The sequence below is a fragment of the Crotalus tigris genome, unplaced genomic scaffold (assembly GCF_016545835.1).
Source record: "Crotalus tigris isolate CLP2741 ecotype Arizona unplaced genomic scaffold, ASM1654583v1 scf7180000019633.284382, whole genome shotgun sequence".
NCBI lineage: Eukaryota > Metazoa > Chordata > Lepidosauria > Squamata > Viperidae > Crotalus > Crotalus tigris.
In genome coordinates, this window is record NW_024097630.1 from 9763 (window position 1) to 29499 (window position 19737).

Below are 19737 nucleotides of genomic sequence, written 5' to 3' on the forward strand. Positions count from 1 at the left end.
TCCAACTCTGTTATTCTGTTATTCTGCTTCCTAGGGCCGCTATAGACTTATGACAACAACTGACACCTGAATTTCTGTTGCAAAGCAAGCCGGTTGTTAAGTGAGTTAATTTTAGAAATTTTTTTGCTATGCTTGTTAAGCCAGTCACTGCAGTGGTTAACTACATCAAGCAATCGTTAAATGAATCCAATTTCTTCATTGATTTTTTCCAGTCAGAAGTCAGCTGGGAAAGTTGCAAATGGCAATCACATGACCCCAGGACGCTGCATCTGTTGTAAATACAAGAGTTGTAAATACAGCAATATTATGTCTGCCCCACAGGTGTCGCAGAAACTGAGGGCATAATAATAACATAACAGAGTTGGAAGGGACCTTGTTAAGTCATCTAGCTCAACCCCCTGCCCAAGCAGGAGATCCTATATCATTTCTGACAGATGGCTGTCCAGTCTTTTCTTGAAAGCTTCCAGGGATGAAGCTTCCACAACTTCTGAAGGCAAATCTGTTCCATTGGTTGATTGTTCTGTCAGGAAATATCTCCTTGTTTCCAAGTTGAATCTCTCCTTGATCAGTTTCCATCCGTTATTCTTTCAGGGGCTTTGGAAAATAGGTTGATCCCCTCCTCTCTGTGACAGCCCCTCGTAGAGCATTGTCTCAAATTATTTAAAATACTCCACTCTCCAGAATTAATAAATGGTCTATGCCTCATCTTAAGCTCTCCTATTCTATTTATTGCGGCAGTTAATTGTACGGTTAATACTACAATGTAGAACAGACATTTCAAACACAAGGCCCGGGGGTCGGATGCGGCCCGCAAAGTGGTTTCATGTGGCCCGCGAAGCCATCCTGGAAACAGTGAGGAAACGGCCCCGCTGCTTTGGCCCTGGCCCAGGCTGGCTGGGAGCCAATGTACAATTTTATGGTGGCCATCTATGCTGAAACGCATTCAGTCTTAGCTCCATAAGCCCCCCCACCCCTGCACGGCCTGAGAGGAACAGTGAGGCTCCTCCAGTGGACCATGCCTTGGCACTTGCCCTGGTCCCACCCCCTTCTGCCAGAGACCCTCAGATCTGTCCCACTCCTGCCCAGGCCCCCCCAGGCACCCTTGACATGAACGATGTGGAGCTGGCCACACCCACCCAGTAGGCCACACCCACTCCATCCACGCCCACCCCGTAGGCCGCACCCACCCTGGCCACACCCACCCAGCCCCTTGAGGGCAACCGCAACACTGATGCGGCCCTCAGTGAAATTGAGTTTGACACCCCTGATGTAGAATTTGTTTCTCCTAAAGAAGCAGAACAACAGAGAAGAAAAACTGATATGTTTGTTTTCTATTGACTTTCAGCAAGGTGGTTCTGCTATAGACCACTGCCCTCTAGTGGCAAGGTGACCTTTTTTCCTTCAAAAATAGTTTAAAGTAAGACTTATTCACTACAGATAGTCCTCGATTTACAACAGTTCAGTTAGTGACCGTTTGAAGTTGCAACAGTACTGAAAACAGTGACTTAGGAAGGACCGTTGTTCACACTTACGACCGTTGCAGCCTCCCCATGGTCATGTGATCAAAATTCGGATGCTTGGCAACTGACTCATATTTATGACGGTTGCCGTGTCCCGGGGTCATGTGATCTCCTTTTGCAACCTTCTGAACAGCAAAGACATCATCATCATCATCATCATCATTCCAAACCCTAACCCTATTTTAGGAGGGAGGGAGGGAGGGAGGGAGGGAGAGAGAGAGAATGAAAGAGATAGAGAGAGAATGAAAGAAAGAGAAAATGAGAATGAAAGAGGGAGAGGGAAAGGGAGGGAGGGAGAGAAAGAGAGAGAATGAAAGAGAATGAAAGAGAGAGAAAGAATGAAAGAAAGAGAATGAGAATGAAAGAGGGAGAGGGAGGGAGGGAGGGAAAGAGAGAAAAATTAGAATGTATTGGCTCTTTGCTGCCATCTAGTGGTCGGGATTTTGCAGCTAACATTGCCTGGTTTCCTCCCTTCTACGAGTACGAGTCCGCTCGGCATACATTTCCCACCGTGCTTTGAGGCCAGAGGGGGGGGGGAGAGAGAGAGAGAGAGAGAGAGAGAGAGAGAGAGAGAGAGAACGCCGGTCACATAAAAACTACATTTCCCAGAGAGCCACGGGGTTCCAGACCGGAAGTCGCTCTTTTTTTAGACTTGCTTTGGTGTCTTTTGGTGTAGATTCTGTCTTTCCAGCCAGAGGCCGGTGGGAAGATGCTGCAAATTAGTTCCAGGGGCCTGAGGTTGTTGTTGCGGGACATCCACGGCTTTTCTACACGATTCAGAGGTGAGAGAACTTTTAGTCTATTAACCAGGAATGCTTCGCTTTGCAATCTGATAAACCGAGAAAGCCAGTGTATTTCTCTTGGTTTTATTTCCAAACTATGTTACTGTTTGGCTTGCTTTCTGAGAATTATATCTGAGAAATATTCTGAAATATCACATCTGATATTAATCCAATCTATTGAAACAAAATCCAACTTGTGTTAAAGCTACTTTTAAAACTCAGTTCAGATATATATTAGTTTGCATTTAGTTTGTGCTTTGTTGCGTCTTCAAGATAGATAGATAGATAGATAGATAGATAGATAGATAGATAGATAGATAGATAGATAGATAGATAGATAGATAGATAGATGATAGATTGATTGATAGATAGATGATAGACAGGTAGATAGATAGATAGATAGATAGATAGATAGATAGACAGACAGACAGACAGACAGACAGACAGACAGATGATAGATGCAACAAATATATATTGCATATACATACACACACACCCAATTGACCTGTTTGCTGGCTGGGGATCATGGGCAGTGGAAATCCAACACAGATGTAGAATCCTGGGTTGGGAGAAGGTGCTGTAATGGATGGATGAGGAATAAGAGACTCCATCTGCGTTGGCTAGTTGGGAATTATGGGACTTGAGATGCATGTTGGACACACATATACATGCACACACACACACACATACACACTGCCTTGAATCATGCTGAATTCATCACGGAAATTCTCCAAGAAATTATTTGCTGCCGCTGCTTTTTTTCAGAAGAAGACTTTATCTGACTTCAGTATAGATAGTTTGAACTTTCTGGTGGTCTCCCATCCAAACGTTAATCGGTCCAACCCAGCTTAGTCGTTTGAGACCAACCAAAATCAACCAAAAAGGAGGGAGGCCAGGTCCTAATTTCCACCAAGCTCCACCAAGACAAGACATGTCTCTTTTCTACAATACATTTTTGAAAACATCTTCGAAGCAACCTTAATAATGGATATTTTTTTCAAACTATAGGGAGGAGAGTTAGGGAGAGTTATACAGAGATTTCAATTGCAAAACCAAGGTATGTGCTCACCTGTGAGGATGTCCTGTAAATGCAATAGGATTCCAAGGGAAAATGCATGTGGTTTTTTTTTCGTCATTTACCTTAGAGTAGTATTTCTCATCCTCAGCAACTTTAAGATGTCTGGACTTCAACTCCCAGAATTCTCCAACTAGCAGGCTGGCTGGGGAATTCTAGGAGTTGGAGTCCACACATCTTAAGTTTGCTGAGGTGGAGAAACACTGCCTTAGAAGATGATCAAATGTTATTTGACATAAGCCAGGGGTAGGCAACCTTGGCTCTTTTATGACTCGTGGACTTCAACTCCCAGAATTCCTCAGCCAACATGGCTGGCTCAGGAATTCTGGAAGTTGAAGTCCACGAGACATAAAAGAGCCAAGGTTGCCTACCCCTGACATAAGCAGACAACTCAACCATACCATGCTTCTCAGGTTTTGCTGCTTCGGCCTCAGCGCACTCGTACGATATGAGAAGAGTCGAAATAACTCCGCTGGAGCAACGGAAACTCACCTTCGATACCCATCGTCTTGTGCGAGATCTAGAAGCCCATGGTGAGCAAACATCTCCAGTGAACAGTGTCTAAGAGAACTTTCCTCCGTGTAGTAGCAATAGCACTGAGACTTATATACCACTTCACAGTGCTTTATAGCACTCTCTAAGCCAGTGTTTCTCAATCTTGACAATTTTAAGGCATGTGGGCTTCAACTCCCAGAATTCCACAGCCAGCAATGCTGGCTGTGGAATTCTGGGAATTGAAGTCCACATGCCTTAAAATTGTTAAGGTTGAGAAACACTGCTCTAAGCAGTTTTCAACGTCAGCCTATTTCCCCCCATCAATCTGGGTCTCATTTTACCAACCTCGGAAGGATGGAAAGCGGAGTTAACTTTGAGCCGGTCTGGATCAAACTACGGGCAGTTGGCAGAGTTAGCCTGCAGTACTGCATTCTAACCACTGCGACACCATCCCTCCCTCCCTCCCTCCCTTCCCAATAGCATTTATATACCACTTCACAGTGCTTTACAGTCCTCTCCAAGTGGTTCACAGAGTCAGCCTCTTGCCCCCAACCATCTGGGTCCTCATTTTACTGACCTCGGAAGGGTGGAAGGCAGAGTCAACCTTGAGTTCCGTCAGGATCGAACTCCAGACTGTGGGCAGAATTTAACCTGCAATACTGCATTCTAACCACTGGGCCACCACCATTATTCTATCTCTGAATATCTTTCAACACTGAGTGTTGACTTATGGGTGGGATCCTTCATTGGGTGGCATCAGCCCTCCACAAGATCCTTCTGACAGATAACCCTCAACTTAACAACCACAATAGGGACAGAATTTCCACTGCTAGGCAAGGCAGTCATTGAGGCATGGTAAAAAAAAAATTTTTTTGCCACAGTTGTTAAGTGAATTGCTGCAGTTGTTAAATGAATCACACAGTTGCTAAGGGAATCTGACTTCTCCCATTGACTATTTGTCGGAAGCTTGGTGAGACGGTCTCAAGTGGCAGTTGCATGAGCCCAGGACGCTGCAGGCGTCATAAATACGATAATACCGGTTGCAAAGCACGCAAATTTTGATCCTGTGACTCTGGGGGATTGTGTGATGATAGGAAATGTATGGACCATTGAAAGTCCCCCCCCCTTTTTTTTTTTAACTTTGAACAGTCACTAAATGAATGGTTGTAAGTCAAGGACTACCTGTATTGCTTAAGAAGGAACATCACTACCTTACAGATAATCCTCGGCATACGACCACATTGGAGCCCAAAATTTCTGTTGCTAAGCGAGACAGTTGTTAAGTGAATTTTGCCCCATTTTATGACCTTTCTTGCCACAGTTGTTAAGTGAATCGCTGCATTAGTTAAGTTAGTAACATGGTTGTTAAGTCAATCTGGCTTTCCCCGTCAACTTTGCTTGTCAGAAGGTCACAAAAGGGGATCATGTGACGCCCCAGGACACTGCAACCGTCACAAATATGAATCAGTTGCCAAGAATCTGAATTTTCAGCAAGGGATCGTGAGGATGCTACAACAGTCAAAAGTGTGAAAAATGATCGTAAGCCACTTGTTCAGTGCCGTTCTAACTGTGAGCGGTCACTAAATGAACTGTTTGTAAGTTGAGGACTTTTTGTGCAGTTTTCTCGTCATTATCATGGACTTGGTTTCCCATCGCTGTCTTCTGAAATGTTTCTCAATTTTCTTGCTTTAACTTTCTTGTCTAACTCGTCCTGAGATTCCTTGGCTGCTTCCCATCCAAATCTTAACCAGTCCCGACCCTGCTTAGCTTCCAAGCCCTAATAAGGTCCCTGAGGTATTGGCGTTGAGAACAAGTAGCATAAAACCTTATGGATTATTAGAAGGATAAGGGGGAAAAAATGGAGTTCTGCTTTTCAATTTGTTAACCCAAACTCTGAATTGAGTAGATTACGGTGTACTTTATATACTCAACAGGGTTTGCAAAAGAACAGGCTGAAACGGTTGTCTCGGCATTAATGAGTTTGTCATCGGTCAGCCTGGACACTGTCTACAAGGATATGGTAACACAAGCCCAACAGGTAACCAACCGATGGGTTATTCCTTGGATTTCTCACTTTTTATGGGCCTTAAATACAGGTAGTATCCTCAACCTACAACCACAATTGGTACCAGATTTTCTGTTGTTGAACAAGGCGGGGGTTAAATGAGCCGCACTTGATTTTATGATACTTTAACTATGGTTGTTAAGCGAATCACTGCGGCCGTTGAATGAATGACATGGTTGTTAAGCAGATCTGGATTCCCCCATTGACTTTGCTTGGTGGGAGCCAACAGGGAAGGTTGGAAATGGTGAGATCACACACACACTGGGATGCTGCAGTGTCAGAGCATGCACAGTTTTTTGTTTTTTTTGTAAAAAGTTTTTATTTTCCCTTTTTCATTACACTCTTACAAAATACTTCAGATAAAAATTAAAATAAATTTATACACACAACTTTCGGTATTGCTCAGCCATTTCCCCCCAAACCGTATCCCCCCTCTAACTTCCTCTCTTACTTCCCTCTTCCTCCCTCTTCTGAGCATGCACAGTCTTATTACACTGAGGTAACCCAGTACAGTACACAGTGGTTTGTATTTAAATGGTGGTTTATATTATACCATCTACAAATATACACTAGAAACAAAATACATACACGGGGTGATACAGCAAACTCCAACACACGGCAGTTCAGCAGGAAAGGGACAAGAGAGAAAGACTCCAGCAAGGCCTTCCCTTTTATACTCAAACTCTTAAAGGGATACAGACTCCTGCTGAGTCATTCCTAACATTGCATCGTTCATCTCACATTATACAAGCTGGTTAGCTTCTAAATCATTACCTTGACATGCAGCCATTGGGATGGTGGGGATGCTGCAACAGTTGTGTGAGGATCTGCTACAAGTCACTCTTTTCAAAACTGTTGTATTTTCAAACGGCCGCTATACACATTATTGTAAGTTGAGGACTACCTTGTAATCTTGACATAATCTTCGCAACCGTCTTCATAATTATTTAGGCAATGCATAGCTTAAGTACAGCCTTGTTCTCCCAAGTTGGAAAGCCAGTTGTTTCTTGCAGGGATATTTTGAACTTTTAGATTTTCTGGCTTTTTTACCAAGAATTTAGGGTCGATAATATAGGAATCACCTTTCTCTATAAAAATGTACAGATGTGAATAAGAGGAAGTAAGGTAAAGGGGAAAAGATGTCCTCTGTCTGACTCTAGAGGGCGCTGCTCATCTCCATTTCTTGACCGAGGGAGCCAGCGTTGTCCGAAGATGCTTCCGTGGTCATGTAGCCAATATGACTATATGCCAAGGCACCCAGAACACAGTTACTTTCCCACTGAAGGAATACCTATTAATCTACTCGCATTTGCATGCTTTCGAACTACCAGGTGAACAGGAGCTGGAACAAGGAACGGGAGCTCACCCCGTCTTACAGTGCTCAGATCTCAAACCCAGGCTGTCAGCTTTCCAGCTGATAAGCTCAACGTCTTTAGCCACTGCACCCCCAAGAGAAAGTGATTGATCCTAAATCATCCTGTGAAACTTGAACCTTGATCATTCCACTCCAAACAGAACATGTGACTGTGACGTTTTTACAAGGCAGTGAGATGGCCTTGTAAAAATGTCACCCCTACGGGAACCCCTAGAAGTGTGCGCAAAACATTTTGAGATCTAATTGTCCTGACATTAGATATGTGCCTTAAAAAGTCTGTGTATACATGTATATGTTTGTATATAATGTATAAAAATGTGTATATATGTATATGTGTTTGTATAATGTATAAATACAGTGTATGAAGTTTGCCACTGCTTCTCCAAAATTTCCCATCAAACATGTTATCATTACACAGAACGTTCTTCTGACATATTCCCGTCTCATCAATTAAATATCCTGCCGGAAAACAAGGAATATTTAAGATGCCTTGAAAATTTTGTGTGTTTATATAGGGCAGGGGTAGGCAACCTTGGCTCTTTTATAACTCGTGGACTTCAACTCCCAGAATTCCTGAGCCAGCGTGGGCAAAACTTTGGCCCCTTCATGATTCGTGGACTTCAACTCCCAGAATTCCTGAGGCAGCCATGCTGAGGGAAAAGGGAAAGGTTTCCAAGCTGAGCCATGCTGGCTCAGGAATTCTGGGAGTTGAAGTCCACGAGTCACAAAAGAGCCAAGGTTGCCTACCCCGATATAGTGTATTTTTATTTTATGTTTTAGGAAATAACTTTGCAGCAGATAATGTTTCATCTGGATTCCATTCGCAAGGATATGGTCATTCTTGAGAAGAGCGAGTTTGCCAATTTGAGAGCAGAAAACGAGGTATTATTCCCCCCCCCCCCAAAATGCCCTGAGCCTTATTTGTTTAGCTTGTGAAGGTATTCTGCAAAACCGACATTTTCAGATTTTACATGTTACGGGCAGTGTTTCAAATTCAGTCCCAAGCAAGAGTTTGTGGGGGCATGAACGGAATGGCTGGTTGCAGCCCTTTAAAGCAGCTGCATCATTGCTCAAACGTGTGAAGGCGGCTGTGAAATTTAACATATATTGTGCTGTTACACTTCCTTTATACCATCCGCTGTTCCTCTGCTTTCTCCCTCTCTTCCTTAGAAAATGAAAATTGAATTGGATCAAGTTAAACAGCAACTAATGGTAAGTAGAACGGACTCAGCCCAACTCTTAGGTTTTAGGATGGAGCTATACCTACTTTTAAAAAATAGTTGTAGACAATCTTTTCATTCAAGAAAATCTGGTCCTCTTGGTTTTGCTACACAGCTGGAGCCCCACCTAAACCACCTGTGCCTTTGGGAAACCTTGAGCAAGGCCCCCACCCAGCCCTGTGGCATTCTGCCAGGTGCTGTAACTGAAGAGTAAATAATAACTTTAAATAAAGATGCTAGTCACAACTGTGCAACAGCAGGAAAGGGGAAATGAGGATCTTACACAAGGTACTGAAATCAAATTTCAATCAGAATAGGACCTTGGAGGTCTTCTAGTCCAACCCCCTGCTCAAGCAGGAACCCCTATACCAGGGGTAGGCAACCTTGGCTCTTTTATGACTCATGGACTTCAACTCCCAGAATTCCTGGGCTAGCATGGCTGGCTCAGGAATTCTGGGAGTTGACGTCCACTAGTCATAAAAGAGCCAAGGTTGCCTACCCCTGCCCTATACCATTCCAGACAAATGGCTGTCCAGTCTCTTCTTAAAAACCTCCAGTGATGGAACACCCACAACATCTGAAGGCGAGCTGTTCCACTGGTTGATTGTCCTCACTGTTAGGAAGTTTCTCCTTAATTCCAGGTTGCTTCTCTCCTGGATTAGTTTCAATCCATTGTTTCTTGTCCTGCCTTCAGATGCTTTGGAGAATAGCTTGACTCCCTCTTCTTTGTGGCAGCCCCTTAAACACTGGAATATTGCTGTCACGTCACCCCTAGTCCTTCTTTTGCCTAGATTCGGCCCTGGGTTTCAAATAGCAAGATCTCCAAAGAGAAATAGAATTTTCAGGCAGGCTTGAAAATTCAGGAAAAGAATATTCTGTTTTTGCTTCCTAAAATTGAGAGGGGCGTGTTTTTCTCTCCCTTTTTAAAGAATGAAATTAATCAAATCAAAGCAGAAAACAAGCTCGACATCAATTTGGAGAGAAGCAGAGTGACCGATATGGTGAGTAGTTCCATGTTGGTATTTTTTTTTCTTACCATTGACTTGCAACCACGATGGAACTCCACATTTCTGTTACTAAACAAGGCAATTGTCAAGTGACAATTTGTCTCCATTTTACTATCTTTTTTTTGCCACAGTTGTTAAGTGAATCATGTGGTCATTAAGTGAATCATGTGGACATTAAGCAAATCCGGCTTCTCCCACTGACTGCTTGTCATTGTAACCATGTCATTGTAACTGTGAACAGTCACTAAATCAGGGGTCTTCAAACTTGGCCCCTTCATGACTTGTGGACTTCAACTCCCAGAATTCCTTAGCTAGACATGCTGGCTGAGGAATTTTGGGAGTTGAAGTCCACAAGTCATGAAGGGGCCATAGTTCCCCCATGCTGGCTGAGGAATTCTGGGAGTTGAAGTCCACAAGTCATGAAGGGCCCTTAGTTCCCCCATACTGGCTGAGGAATTCTGGGAGTTGAAGTCCACAAGTCATAAAAGGGCCAAGTTTGAAGACCCCTGCACTAAATGAATGCTTGCAAGTCAAGAACGAACTGTACTTTTTGATCTGATTCTGTATTCCTGCTTTTTTAAAAAAATGTTTTTCTTCCTTTTTCTAATTCTCCAGTTCACAGATCAGGAAAGAAAGCTGATGGAAGCCTCAACAGAATTTCATAAAAAGGTATGAGTTTGAACCACTTTTATTCCAAATTCTAAATACTCTTTATTTGATTTGAAATACATCTGTTGGTTTGCAGGAAACAGGGGTTGCAGGACAAAAATCTCCATTTGTCCCCTTCTATTTAGCATCTCCATTTGATTCTCACAGACCTGCTTCTCCTTCCCTGTCAGCCTTCCAGTTCTCTGACTCCAATTCCTAGAATTCTCTTCAGTTGCCGTGACAGGATTGGAATTCTGGGGAATAAAAAATCCACAATCTAAAGCAGTTTTTCTCAATCTTGGCAACTTGAAGGATCTGTGGACTTTCAACTCCCAGAATTCCCCAGCCATCTGGTTTCTGTAAACTAGTGGTTTATATTTGGGTTTCTGTTGTTTATATTCTCAAGCTCACTTTTTTGGATGAATAACAAGAGATACATATTTTACATTAGTGGAAAGTTAAATCCCCCTCCAATCAAGATTGGCTTCCGGTCAATCCAAGGACCCAACCAGGTTTTTTGGCCAAAAACATGGAAATGGTTTGTTACTAGCTATCTTCTAGGGTGTGTTTTCAACTTTCTAAACTAGGGTAGTCTAATCTAGCAGGCAATCTTGGGATTTCCTTGTGGTATCTCATCCCAATATTAGCCTGGTCTGATCTTGCTTAGTTTTTCTGAGAACACCCAAACTTAGTTAGGTATTTCTATCTGCTGACTTTCACTAATAAAGAGTGTTGTATTTTTTTCCCCTGGATTCACTTTAACAACTGCAGTGATTCCTTTAAAACCGTAGGAAAAGAAGTGGTAAAATTGCAACATAACTCACTTAGCAATCACTTTGCTTAGCAATGGAAATTCTGTTCCCAATTTTAGTTGTAAGTCAAGGACTGCCTGTACATTTGTAGTAGGTAGCAACGTGACAGAAGGCAATGTGTACATTTTAAATAACCTGACAGAACAGAAATAACTTTTTCCTAGTATCCAAAGTTAGCTAATTCTTGGTTAGTTGATTCCTGATCAGGGACTGCCACAAAAAAGAGGGGAGGTTGTCAATCTATTTTCCAAAACATCTGAAAACAGAACAGGAAGCAACGGATGGAAACTGATTAAAGAGAGAACCAATCTAGAACTAAGGAGAAATTTCTTAAGAGCAAGAACAATTAACCAGTGGAACAACCTGCCTCCAGAGGTTGTGGGTGCTCCAACACTGGAGATTTTTAAGAAGAGATTTATTTATTTTTATTTATTTTATTTATGAGACTTATATACCGCTTTAAGTGCAAGCACTCTCTAAGCGGTGTACACCAGTAAGCAATGTATATATATATATTTACATTGCCCCCAACAATCTGGGTCCTCATTTTACCTACCCCGGAAGGATGGAAGAGCCGGTGAGATTTGAACCGCTGACCTGCTGAACACAGTCAGCTAAAGTGGCCTGCAGTACTGCACTCTAACTGCTGCGCCACCTCGGCTCATTGGACAACCATTTGTCTGAAATGGTATAGGGCAGTGGTGGCGAACCTATGACACATGTGCCAGAGGTGGCATTCAGAGCCCTCTCTGTGGGCATGTGCACCGTTGCCCCAGCCCCGCCTCCCCCCACGGCCCCTCCCCCTAACAGCAGCCCCCCCCTGGAGGAGAGTCGCTCCCGAGTGCAGTCTGCATGGAGTAGCATAGCCAAAGAGCATGGCAGCCGGGCAGCAGGGACAAGACGCTGCCATCACGCACAGTTAATGCTGTGGGGCGCGGGCGGAGGGCGTGGCCACCATGGCGCTGCTGGGCCGCCTGGGCGATCTGCGGCAGGCCGTGGAGGCGGTGAGTGGCCCTGCGGGTGGGCGGGGTGGGGATGGAGCAGGGGTGGGCTGGGGGGCAGGACAGGGTAGAGCGGGGGTGGAGCAGGGGAGGGGTGGGGGTGAGGGCGGTTTTGGGGCACTCGGTCTCTAAAAGGTTCGCCATCACTGGTATAGGGCAGGGGTAGGCAACCTTGTCTCTTTTATGACTCGTGGACTTCAACTCCCATAATTCCTGAGCCAGCCATGGGGAAAACTTTGGCACCTTCATGACTTGTGGACTTTAACTCCCAGAATTCCTCAGCCAGCATGGGGGAAACCTTGGCCCCTTCATGACTTGTGGACTTCAACTCCCAGAATTCCTCAGCCAGCATAGCTGGCTCAGGAATTCTGGGAGTTGAAGTCCACGAGTCATAAAAGAGCTAAGGTGCCTATCCCTGGTATAGGGTTTCCTGCTTGAGAGGGTTGGACTACAAGACCTCCCAGGTCCCTTCCAACTCTGTTATTCTGTTACAAAGGATGTTGATGCCACCCTAAGCCACAGGGAGAAAATTTCCTGTCTCTGCCAACTGCGCTGCTCATTTTTGGGTGCCAAATGATGCCGTGTGTCCTTCTAGGATTCAAGCACCAACAGTTCCCTTACAGAAGTCAACAATAAGATTGATGCTGAAATTGCAGCTCTCAAAACACTCATGGAGTCGAATAAGCTGGAAACCATCCGTTACTTAGCAGGTATGTGCCTGGTGCGTTAAAGGCCAGCCTCCAAAGTGGGATGCTTAGCAACTGAAACAAACTGGCGTCATTTGCTCTGGCTGCTGAAGGGTTTCACCATTCCATACTATACCGTGGAGATTCTCAGGTGCTTTTTCAAAAGGCAGCTGGAGTGTTTTCTCCTTGAGGAAGAAGAAGACATTTCACTTCTCATTCAAGAAGCTTCCTCAGTTCTGACTGGATGGTGAGGGGATGGAAGGATTTAGTTCTGGCCAGTCAGAACTGAAGAAGCTTCTTGGATGAGAAGCAAATCTTTCTTCTTCTTCTTCTTCTTCTTCTTCTTCTTCTTCTTCTTCTTCTTCTTCTTCTTCTTCTTCTTATTCTTCTTCTTCTTCTTATTCTTCTTCTTCTTCTTCTTCTTCTTCTTCTTCTTCTTCTTCTTCTTCTTCTTCTTCTTCTTCTTCTTCTTCTTCTTCTTCTTCTTCTTCTTCTTCTTCTCCTCCTCCTCCTCCTCCTCCTCCTCCTCCTCCTCCTCTTTCTTCTTTCTTCTTCTCTTCCTCTTCTTCTTCTTCTTCCCCTCCTCCTCTTTCTTCTTTCTTCTTTCTTCTTCTTCTTCTTCTTCTTCTTCTTCTTCTTCTTCTTCTTCTTCTTCTTCTTCTTCTTCTTCTTCTTCTTCTTCTTCTTCTCCTCCTTCTTCCTCCTCCTCCTCCTCCTCTGTGTAACTTCTCCAAAGTTATCTCTGTGGTCCTCTGCAGACAGTGGTGGAGCTCTTCAAGTGCAGTTGGTTGAACATTTGTTGGGAGTGGTTTAGTAGTGGATACTTGCCCTGAGCAAGGCTTTGGACTAGTAGACCCATATGATCCTTTCCAATTTGTACATTTTAATGCTGGGTCCTCTAAACAGCTCTAAGATGACCATCCAACCTCTGTTTGAAGACCTCCAGAGATGCTCTTTAGTATCAAATGGCAAAGGCAAATTCCATGAAACTTTTTAACCCAAAAACATTCACCGTTTTTTTTCCCCCTTTTAATTTCAGCCTCTGTTTTCACTTGCCTTGCTATTGCTTTGGGATTTTATCGGTTTTGGAAATAAGAAGCCCTCCAATGGGAGGAAGAGAAAAAGGACAGAGCAAAAACACTCCTAATTGGACACCTACAACATATCTGAGATAACCTCTTCTGGCTGATCCTTTCAGCCTTCCTTCATCAGCCAGTGATCTTTTTCATCCTCCATTGCTCTGGACAAAACCGCTCAAAACAGTTTGCGCCCAATTGAAGAGTGATCTACTGGAGCCCAAGAGATCTGTGGCGCTTGAAGATCTAGACAAGGGAGGTAAAGCTGCAATCAGCTGTCGTGTCATGTACTGCAGCTGGTTTTTCTCTTCTCCAGCCTGATCTTCTTGGCCTTCGTCCTTCGGGTTGAATTTCCTTGCTCTCCACTGCAGCTGAGTTGGGACTGTAGCTTTGAGAATTCAGATTGGCTGAGAATTTACACAGCTGCACCCCTAACATATCTGGAACGTCCCAACAGCAGAACCACTGTTTTCTCTGCACAAATGTGTCTCCGAGTTTAGAGCTTCTGGTGGAGAAATTTCTTCTCATCAGGTGTTCTGTTGCCCTCATACATAACAGCACTAGAGATCACGTCCCACCTGGGACGAGATAACCAACCAGCAGAGAATGTTTAAACACTAGTTTATCCTTAATGTCTAAGACGACTGAATGTATTGCAATTTTCTTTTCCCCCACGGAACACACAATGCTACTTATATTCCATTCTAGACTGGAAATCTAGGCCCTTTCTATGTTGGTATTCTCAGCATTGCATAGTAGCAATTCTGCCCCGGCATTCTTCAACCAAACGTATGGACTTCAACTCCCAGAATTCTCTTAATCGCCTTGACTTTTGCTGGGAATTCCAGGAACTGAGAGGCATGGAGGCTGGAGGATCTATAAGCCGCCCGGGATCCCTTCTAGGGGATATAGGTGACATAAAAAAATAAATAAATATATAATAGTTTCAGAAAAGGCTGAAAGATCTAGGACAGTGTTTCTCAACCTTAGAGCAATTTTAACAAGGCTGGCTAGGGGAATTCTGGGCGTTGAAGTCCACTCATCTTAAAGGTTGAGAAACACTGATCTAGGATAGCCTACAATTGTTGACTGAAACTAACGCTGGGACCTTTTGAGAGTCAAGAGGTGCTTTATTGCTAAATCTTGGCCTTTTTCAGTTAAGCAAAAAAAAAAAAGCCAAGGTGCCTTTTAAAATTTAGCTTAGCCCCGTTTGTAAGGCAGAAGGAAAGCCAGAGCAATTTCAAAATGCCGCAGTCTTTGAATTCTCTTTTGTGGTAATCCGGTAGAAGTTTTAACTATTGGGTGCATTTGTTAATCTGTGATGCTCTTGCTAGATTACTCTTCTTCTCTTATCAAGAGTTGTTTAGATTCACCTTAACCCTGGGGTAGACAACCTTGGCTCTTTTATGACGCGTGGACTTCTCCCAGAATTCCTGAGCCAGCATGGCTCAGCTTGGAAACTCTCCCTTTCCCCTCAGCATGGCTGGCTCAGGAATTCTGGGAGTTGAAGTCCACAAGTCATAAAAGAGCCAAGGTTGCCTACCCCTGCTTTAACCAATTGGCTGTTTTGGGGAAGTCAAAACACTTACCAGCATAACACAACTCGCTTAAAAACTGATGTGACACTCGGGCTTGTTAGCCCTAACTTATTGAATGAGTCTTGATTAGCTGGATTTACCCAAGACACGAAATCATAAATCTGGGGTTTATAGACTGCAGTTGCTGGTTGTCTGATATTCAGAACTTTTGCTGGTTCCACAACAGTGCTAAATGTCCCTGGTAGCCATCGACACACTCCAAAAATGACAAGCCAGGCCTGGAAGACGAGCATGTAGGTGGTTAACAACCCCATCCCCACCCCGCCAAATGCAGAAAAGCTCCAAAGTTATGGCTCCATTGTAGGGGGAAGGGGGGTGTCAAAAGAAAAATCTAATATTTATATTTTTGACGCCTCTGCTTTCTCCCAACAGTACATAAGCCACATAGTGGTTGGCTTTGTGTGATAGAATTGGATTAGTTAAACCAATGAGTGTTTACCTAAAATGGTGTGTCCACATACAACAGTGGCCCCCAACCTTTTGGGCACCAGGGACCGGTTCCGTGGAGAGATTTTTCCGTGGACCAGAAGGGGGTGTGGTTTTGCACGCTGCCTGCATCCCCACATGCACAGATGGGTCTTGTGCAGGCCAGTTTTTGGGGCGCCATTAACAAGTACCTGTGCCGCAGCCTCGGATTTGGGGACCCCTGATGTACAACTATTGACAAGGGCTGATTTTCAATTCCATGCAGAGGGCAACTTACCCATCACCAGGCTAGTTCAAAAGGGTGAGTTGAATCTGGAGCCTTAATAAGGATATCACGTTTTCTACATCTTGTCTCTGATCTAACCTGCTCTAGATTTTTTTTTTTTTTAGCCTTTCCCAATTCATCCAGAATATCGAGATATCACGTTGAAAAGACAGTTTCAGAAGCTCTGATGTGAGCGAGAGAAAGGAAGGATTTACTATTATTATTATTACTGAAGATATCCTTTAAAATACCACATTAATTCCCAGGAAACTTTAAACCTTCCTTTCCAGAGCTATATTTTCTGCTTTTTATCTTGCGTTATCCACAAAATACAGGGTGCTTAAAGCTGCCAGATGTTTTCCTTTGCGAAGGGAAGATTTAAGTATGCATCGCCAGCTGCTTTATTCCCCTCAAATACGTGCATCAGACAGATTGTTATTGTTTGTTTGTTTTTTTAATGCAGTATTGTGTTTTGTAGTTCTATAAAATAGTCTGGCCTCCTATTGTGCTTTCCAGATGTTGGAGAAATAATTGTATTTTTACTCTCACACGTTGAAGGGAGGTGGGTTGGGACAGTGGCCCCAAAGCACAAGGAAAGTGAATTTCTTCAGAAATCATTCTTGTTGCTGAATTTTACAAACCAAAGTTCTTGGAAGTGAATGTCTCTGTTTTAATATTAAACATTTGCTGACCACATGGCTACAATTATTCCAGAGTTGCTTGATTGTCCAGTCCCTTCCTACACTTTGCGAACCAACCTGTCTCATATCACCAGGATGGCCTTCAGCAATTCCTTTGAATTCTTGTAAGCCCATTTTTCCCAATTTCCCCCCTTTTTAGAAGAAGTTTTCATGTAGAAGCAAACAAATCTTGTATTTTCAACCATCTCTGCCAGAGTTCTTGGACTTGCTGATGTACAATAAGACAGATGCATCACTCATATTAAATTGTTGAGTTTATTAGCGTCTCCACTGTACAGCAGAAATTTCACTGAGCCTTGGCTAAGGGGCAACATAAGCATTGGAAGTTTTCTTTTTTTAAAAAAAAGGTTAATATTTAATGACAAGCCAGGGTACAATAATTAGCAGTGCATTTTAAAAACCCTTACCTGTAATGGCATCCTGGTTCAGAGGCAGCCTTTCCAAATTTGGAAAGCTCAAAACGGGTTAAAAAGCACGATTGCCTCCAAACTACAAGAATTTCATTCTGAGGGCTGTGAAAATTTCACATTTAAAAGGTTGCACAAAAATGATGTTCAAGAGCTTGGATTAATCTGGAATTTGAAGGAGGAAGTTGACACAGGCTATGGGGCCATAAAAAAATGCCTCCTTAAATCAACACCCACGCAAGCTTAGATGTCACTTGATTTTCGACAGGTGGACCTGTGCACACAGACAGGTGATACGTAATAAACTTTTTCCATTCAGATTCTGGTAAGACAATATATTTATGATGCCAAAAAAACAGACGTGCTTTGACTAGTTAAGAATTTGGCATTGTTAGTTCACCTTTCATGCTGAGGATTGTCTGGGAAGCCAACTGAATGTAATTTTCCTTTGAGTAAAATGTTTACTACTTGTTTTTCTTAGAATCTTTTTATAATCACACCTCCAGGGCTAAAGAGAGGCCTTTTCTTCAATTTCTTCTCTTTCTTGGTGTCAAAACTCACTTTAGGCAAATCGGAGGATGCTTTGTCTGGGTCAGATACTTCTTTAGGAAAAGCCAATGATTCCTGTAAGAGACATTGGAAATTAACCTCATTCTAGGTCAGAGGTAGGCAACCTTGGCTCTTTTATGACTTGTGGACTTCAACTCCCAGAATTCCTGAGCCAGCATGGGGGAACTGTGGCCTCTTCATGACTTGCGGACTTCAACTCCCAGAATTCTTGAGCCAGCATGGGGGAACTGTGGCCTCTTCATGACTGGTGACAACTCCCAGAATTTCTGAGCCAGCAGGGGGGAAACCTTGGTCCCTTCATGACTCGTGGACTTCAACTCCCAAAATTCCTGAGCCAGCATGGGGGAACTATGGCCCCTTCATGACTTTTGGACTTCAATTCCCAGAATTCCTAAGCCAGCATGGGGGAACTATGGCCCCTTCATGACTTGTGGACTTCAACTCCCAGAATTCCTGAGCCAGCATGAGGAAACTTTGGCCCCTTCATGACTCGTGGACTTCAACTCCCAGAATTCCTGAGCCAGCATGGCTCAGCTTGGAAACTCTTTCCCCTCAGGGTGGCTGGCTCAGGAATTCTGGGAGTTGAAGTCCACGAGTCATAAAAGGGTCAAGGTTGCCTACCCCTGTTCTTGGCTTTTGGCAGGAAATGAAATTGAAAGGGACCTTTTAAAAGGAGTTACGCCAACAGAGATTTGGCCTTCTAACTTCTAGGGAAGCAGTAGCCAATTGACTTGTCTATTTATGTTCTTTACGTTTAATATTAGAGAGCCAGATTGGCCTAGTGCTTGAGGCACCAGGCTGGAAAAGGGGAGATGGTGAGTTTTAATCCTACCTTAGGCACGAAGCCAGCTTGGTGGCTTTGGGCCAGTCGTTCACTCTCCGCCCTAGAAAGGAGGCAATGGCGAGGCCATGCCTGAAGAATGTTGCCAGGAAACGAGAATTCATTTTCCAAGAATGAAAAATAACTTGAAAGCAGAGGTCTCCTTTATATTCAGTATTAAAAGTAAAGATGGCCTCAAGATTTCTTCAACCTCATGAGTATCTCCACATAGTTTTCCTGGCAATAGTAGGGGAGTGTTATGCTATTGCCTTGTTCAGAAATGTTTTCCTCCAGTTCCCAGGCAAAGTTCTTACATCCTGGAATTCCCTGATGGTTTTTAACCAGCAGTAAGTACTAACCAGGTCCAAATCAAACTTACCAAGAGCCCCCCAAATCAGCTAACTGGATATATGCAACAGCATCAACTAGAAAAGCTTCCCAACAGATTAACTAACACTCCTTTTCCACAAAAAAAATTATTATTTTTAAAGAGATAGAAAACTGGAACTGACTGGCCCAAAACCCCTAAAAGGTAGTTATTCCACACTAGGTGCGTTGGGACTACAGATACCAAATGTTCGGAAGGAATTCATCAATATCTAAGGAAGGTGATGAGGAACATCAGCTACAGAGTACAGAGTGCAGAGAAGAGCAACAAAGATGATTAGGGGACTGGAGGCTAAAACATATAAGGAACGGTTGCTAGAATTGGGTATGTCTAGTTTAATGAAGAGAAGGACGAGGGGGGACATGATAGCAGTGTCCCAATATCTCAGGGGCTGCCACAAAGAAGAGGGAGTCAAGCTATTCTTCAAAACACCTGAAGGCAGGACAAGAAGCAACGGGTGGAAACTAATCAAGGAGAGAAGCAACCTAGAACTAAGGAGAAACTTCCTGACAGTGAGAACAATTAACCAGTGGAACAACCTGCCTCCAGAAGCTGTGGATGCTCCAACACTGGAAGTTTTTAAGAAAAGACTGGCAGCCATTTGTCCGAAATGGTGTAGGGTTTCCTGCCTGAGCACGGGGTTGGACTAGATGACCTCCAAGGTCCCTTCCAACTTTACTACTATTACTATATGCAATGGCTCCCAGCTATCGGATTAATTTCCCATACAGCAGAGCTGCGATTCTAGGATAGATCTGTTAAAACGCAGGTAAAATTTTAACTGTTCAAATCTCCATCGG

At 43.6% G+C, this 19737-nt stretch overlaps 2 protein-coding genes across 4 annotated transcripts in view; one reads left to right on the top strand and one right to left on the bottom strand.

Moving 5' to 3' along the window:
* Positions 1 to 2154: 2154 nt before the first annotated feature.
* Positions 2155 to 16749, top strand: CCDC90B (coiled-coil domain containing 90B). The gene is made up of 9 exons (XM_039363937.1): positions 2155 to 2302; positions 3791 to 3910; positions 5807 to 5910; positions 8093 to 8194; positions 8483 to 8524; positions 9462 to 9533; positions 10155 to 10208; positions 12596 to 12710; positions 13726 to 16749. Exons 1-9 carry the CDS (start codon positions 2230 to 2232, stop codon positions 13779 to 13781), a joined length of 738 nt encoding a protein of 245 aa, XP_039219871.1. The 5' UTR covers positions 2155 to 2229; the 3' UTR covers positions 13782 to 16749.
* Positions 16174 to 19737, bottom strand: part of ANKRD42 (ankyrin repeat domain 42) — a 29801-nt gene continuing 26237 nt past the window's right edge. For all 3 annotated transcript variants that reach the window (XM_039363935.1, XM_039363932.1, XM_039363933.1), the window contains one exon: positions 16174 to 17783. In XM_039363935.1, coding sequence (XP_039219869.1) covers positions 17637 to 17783 — 147 coding nt within the window. In that variant the 3' untranslated portion in view covers positions 16174 to 17636. The remainder of the gene's footprint in view (positions 17784 to 19737) is intronic.

Bases quoted from the DNA above. Each gene is read 5' to 3' on its own strand.
- CCDC90B (XM_039363937.1), top strand. From the start codon at position 2,230: ATGCTGCAAATTAGTTCCAGGGGCCTGAGGTTGTTGTTGCGGGACATC. The intron at 5,911-8,092 runs GTAACCAACCGA...TTTATGTTTTAG, and splicing joins TGGTAACACAAGCCCAACAG to GAAATAACTTTGCAGCAGAT. The intron at 12,711-13,725 runs GTATGTGCCTGG...TTTTAATTTCAG, and splicing joins AACCATCCGTTACTTAGCAG to CCTCTGTTTTCACTTGCCTT.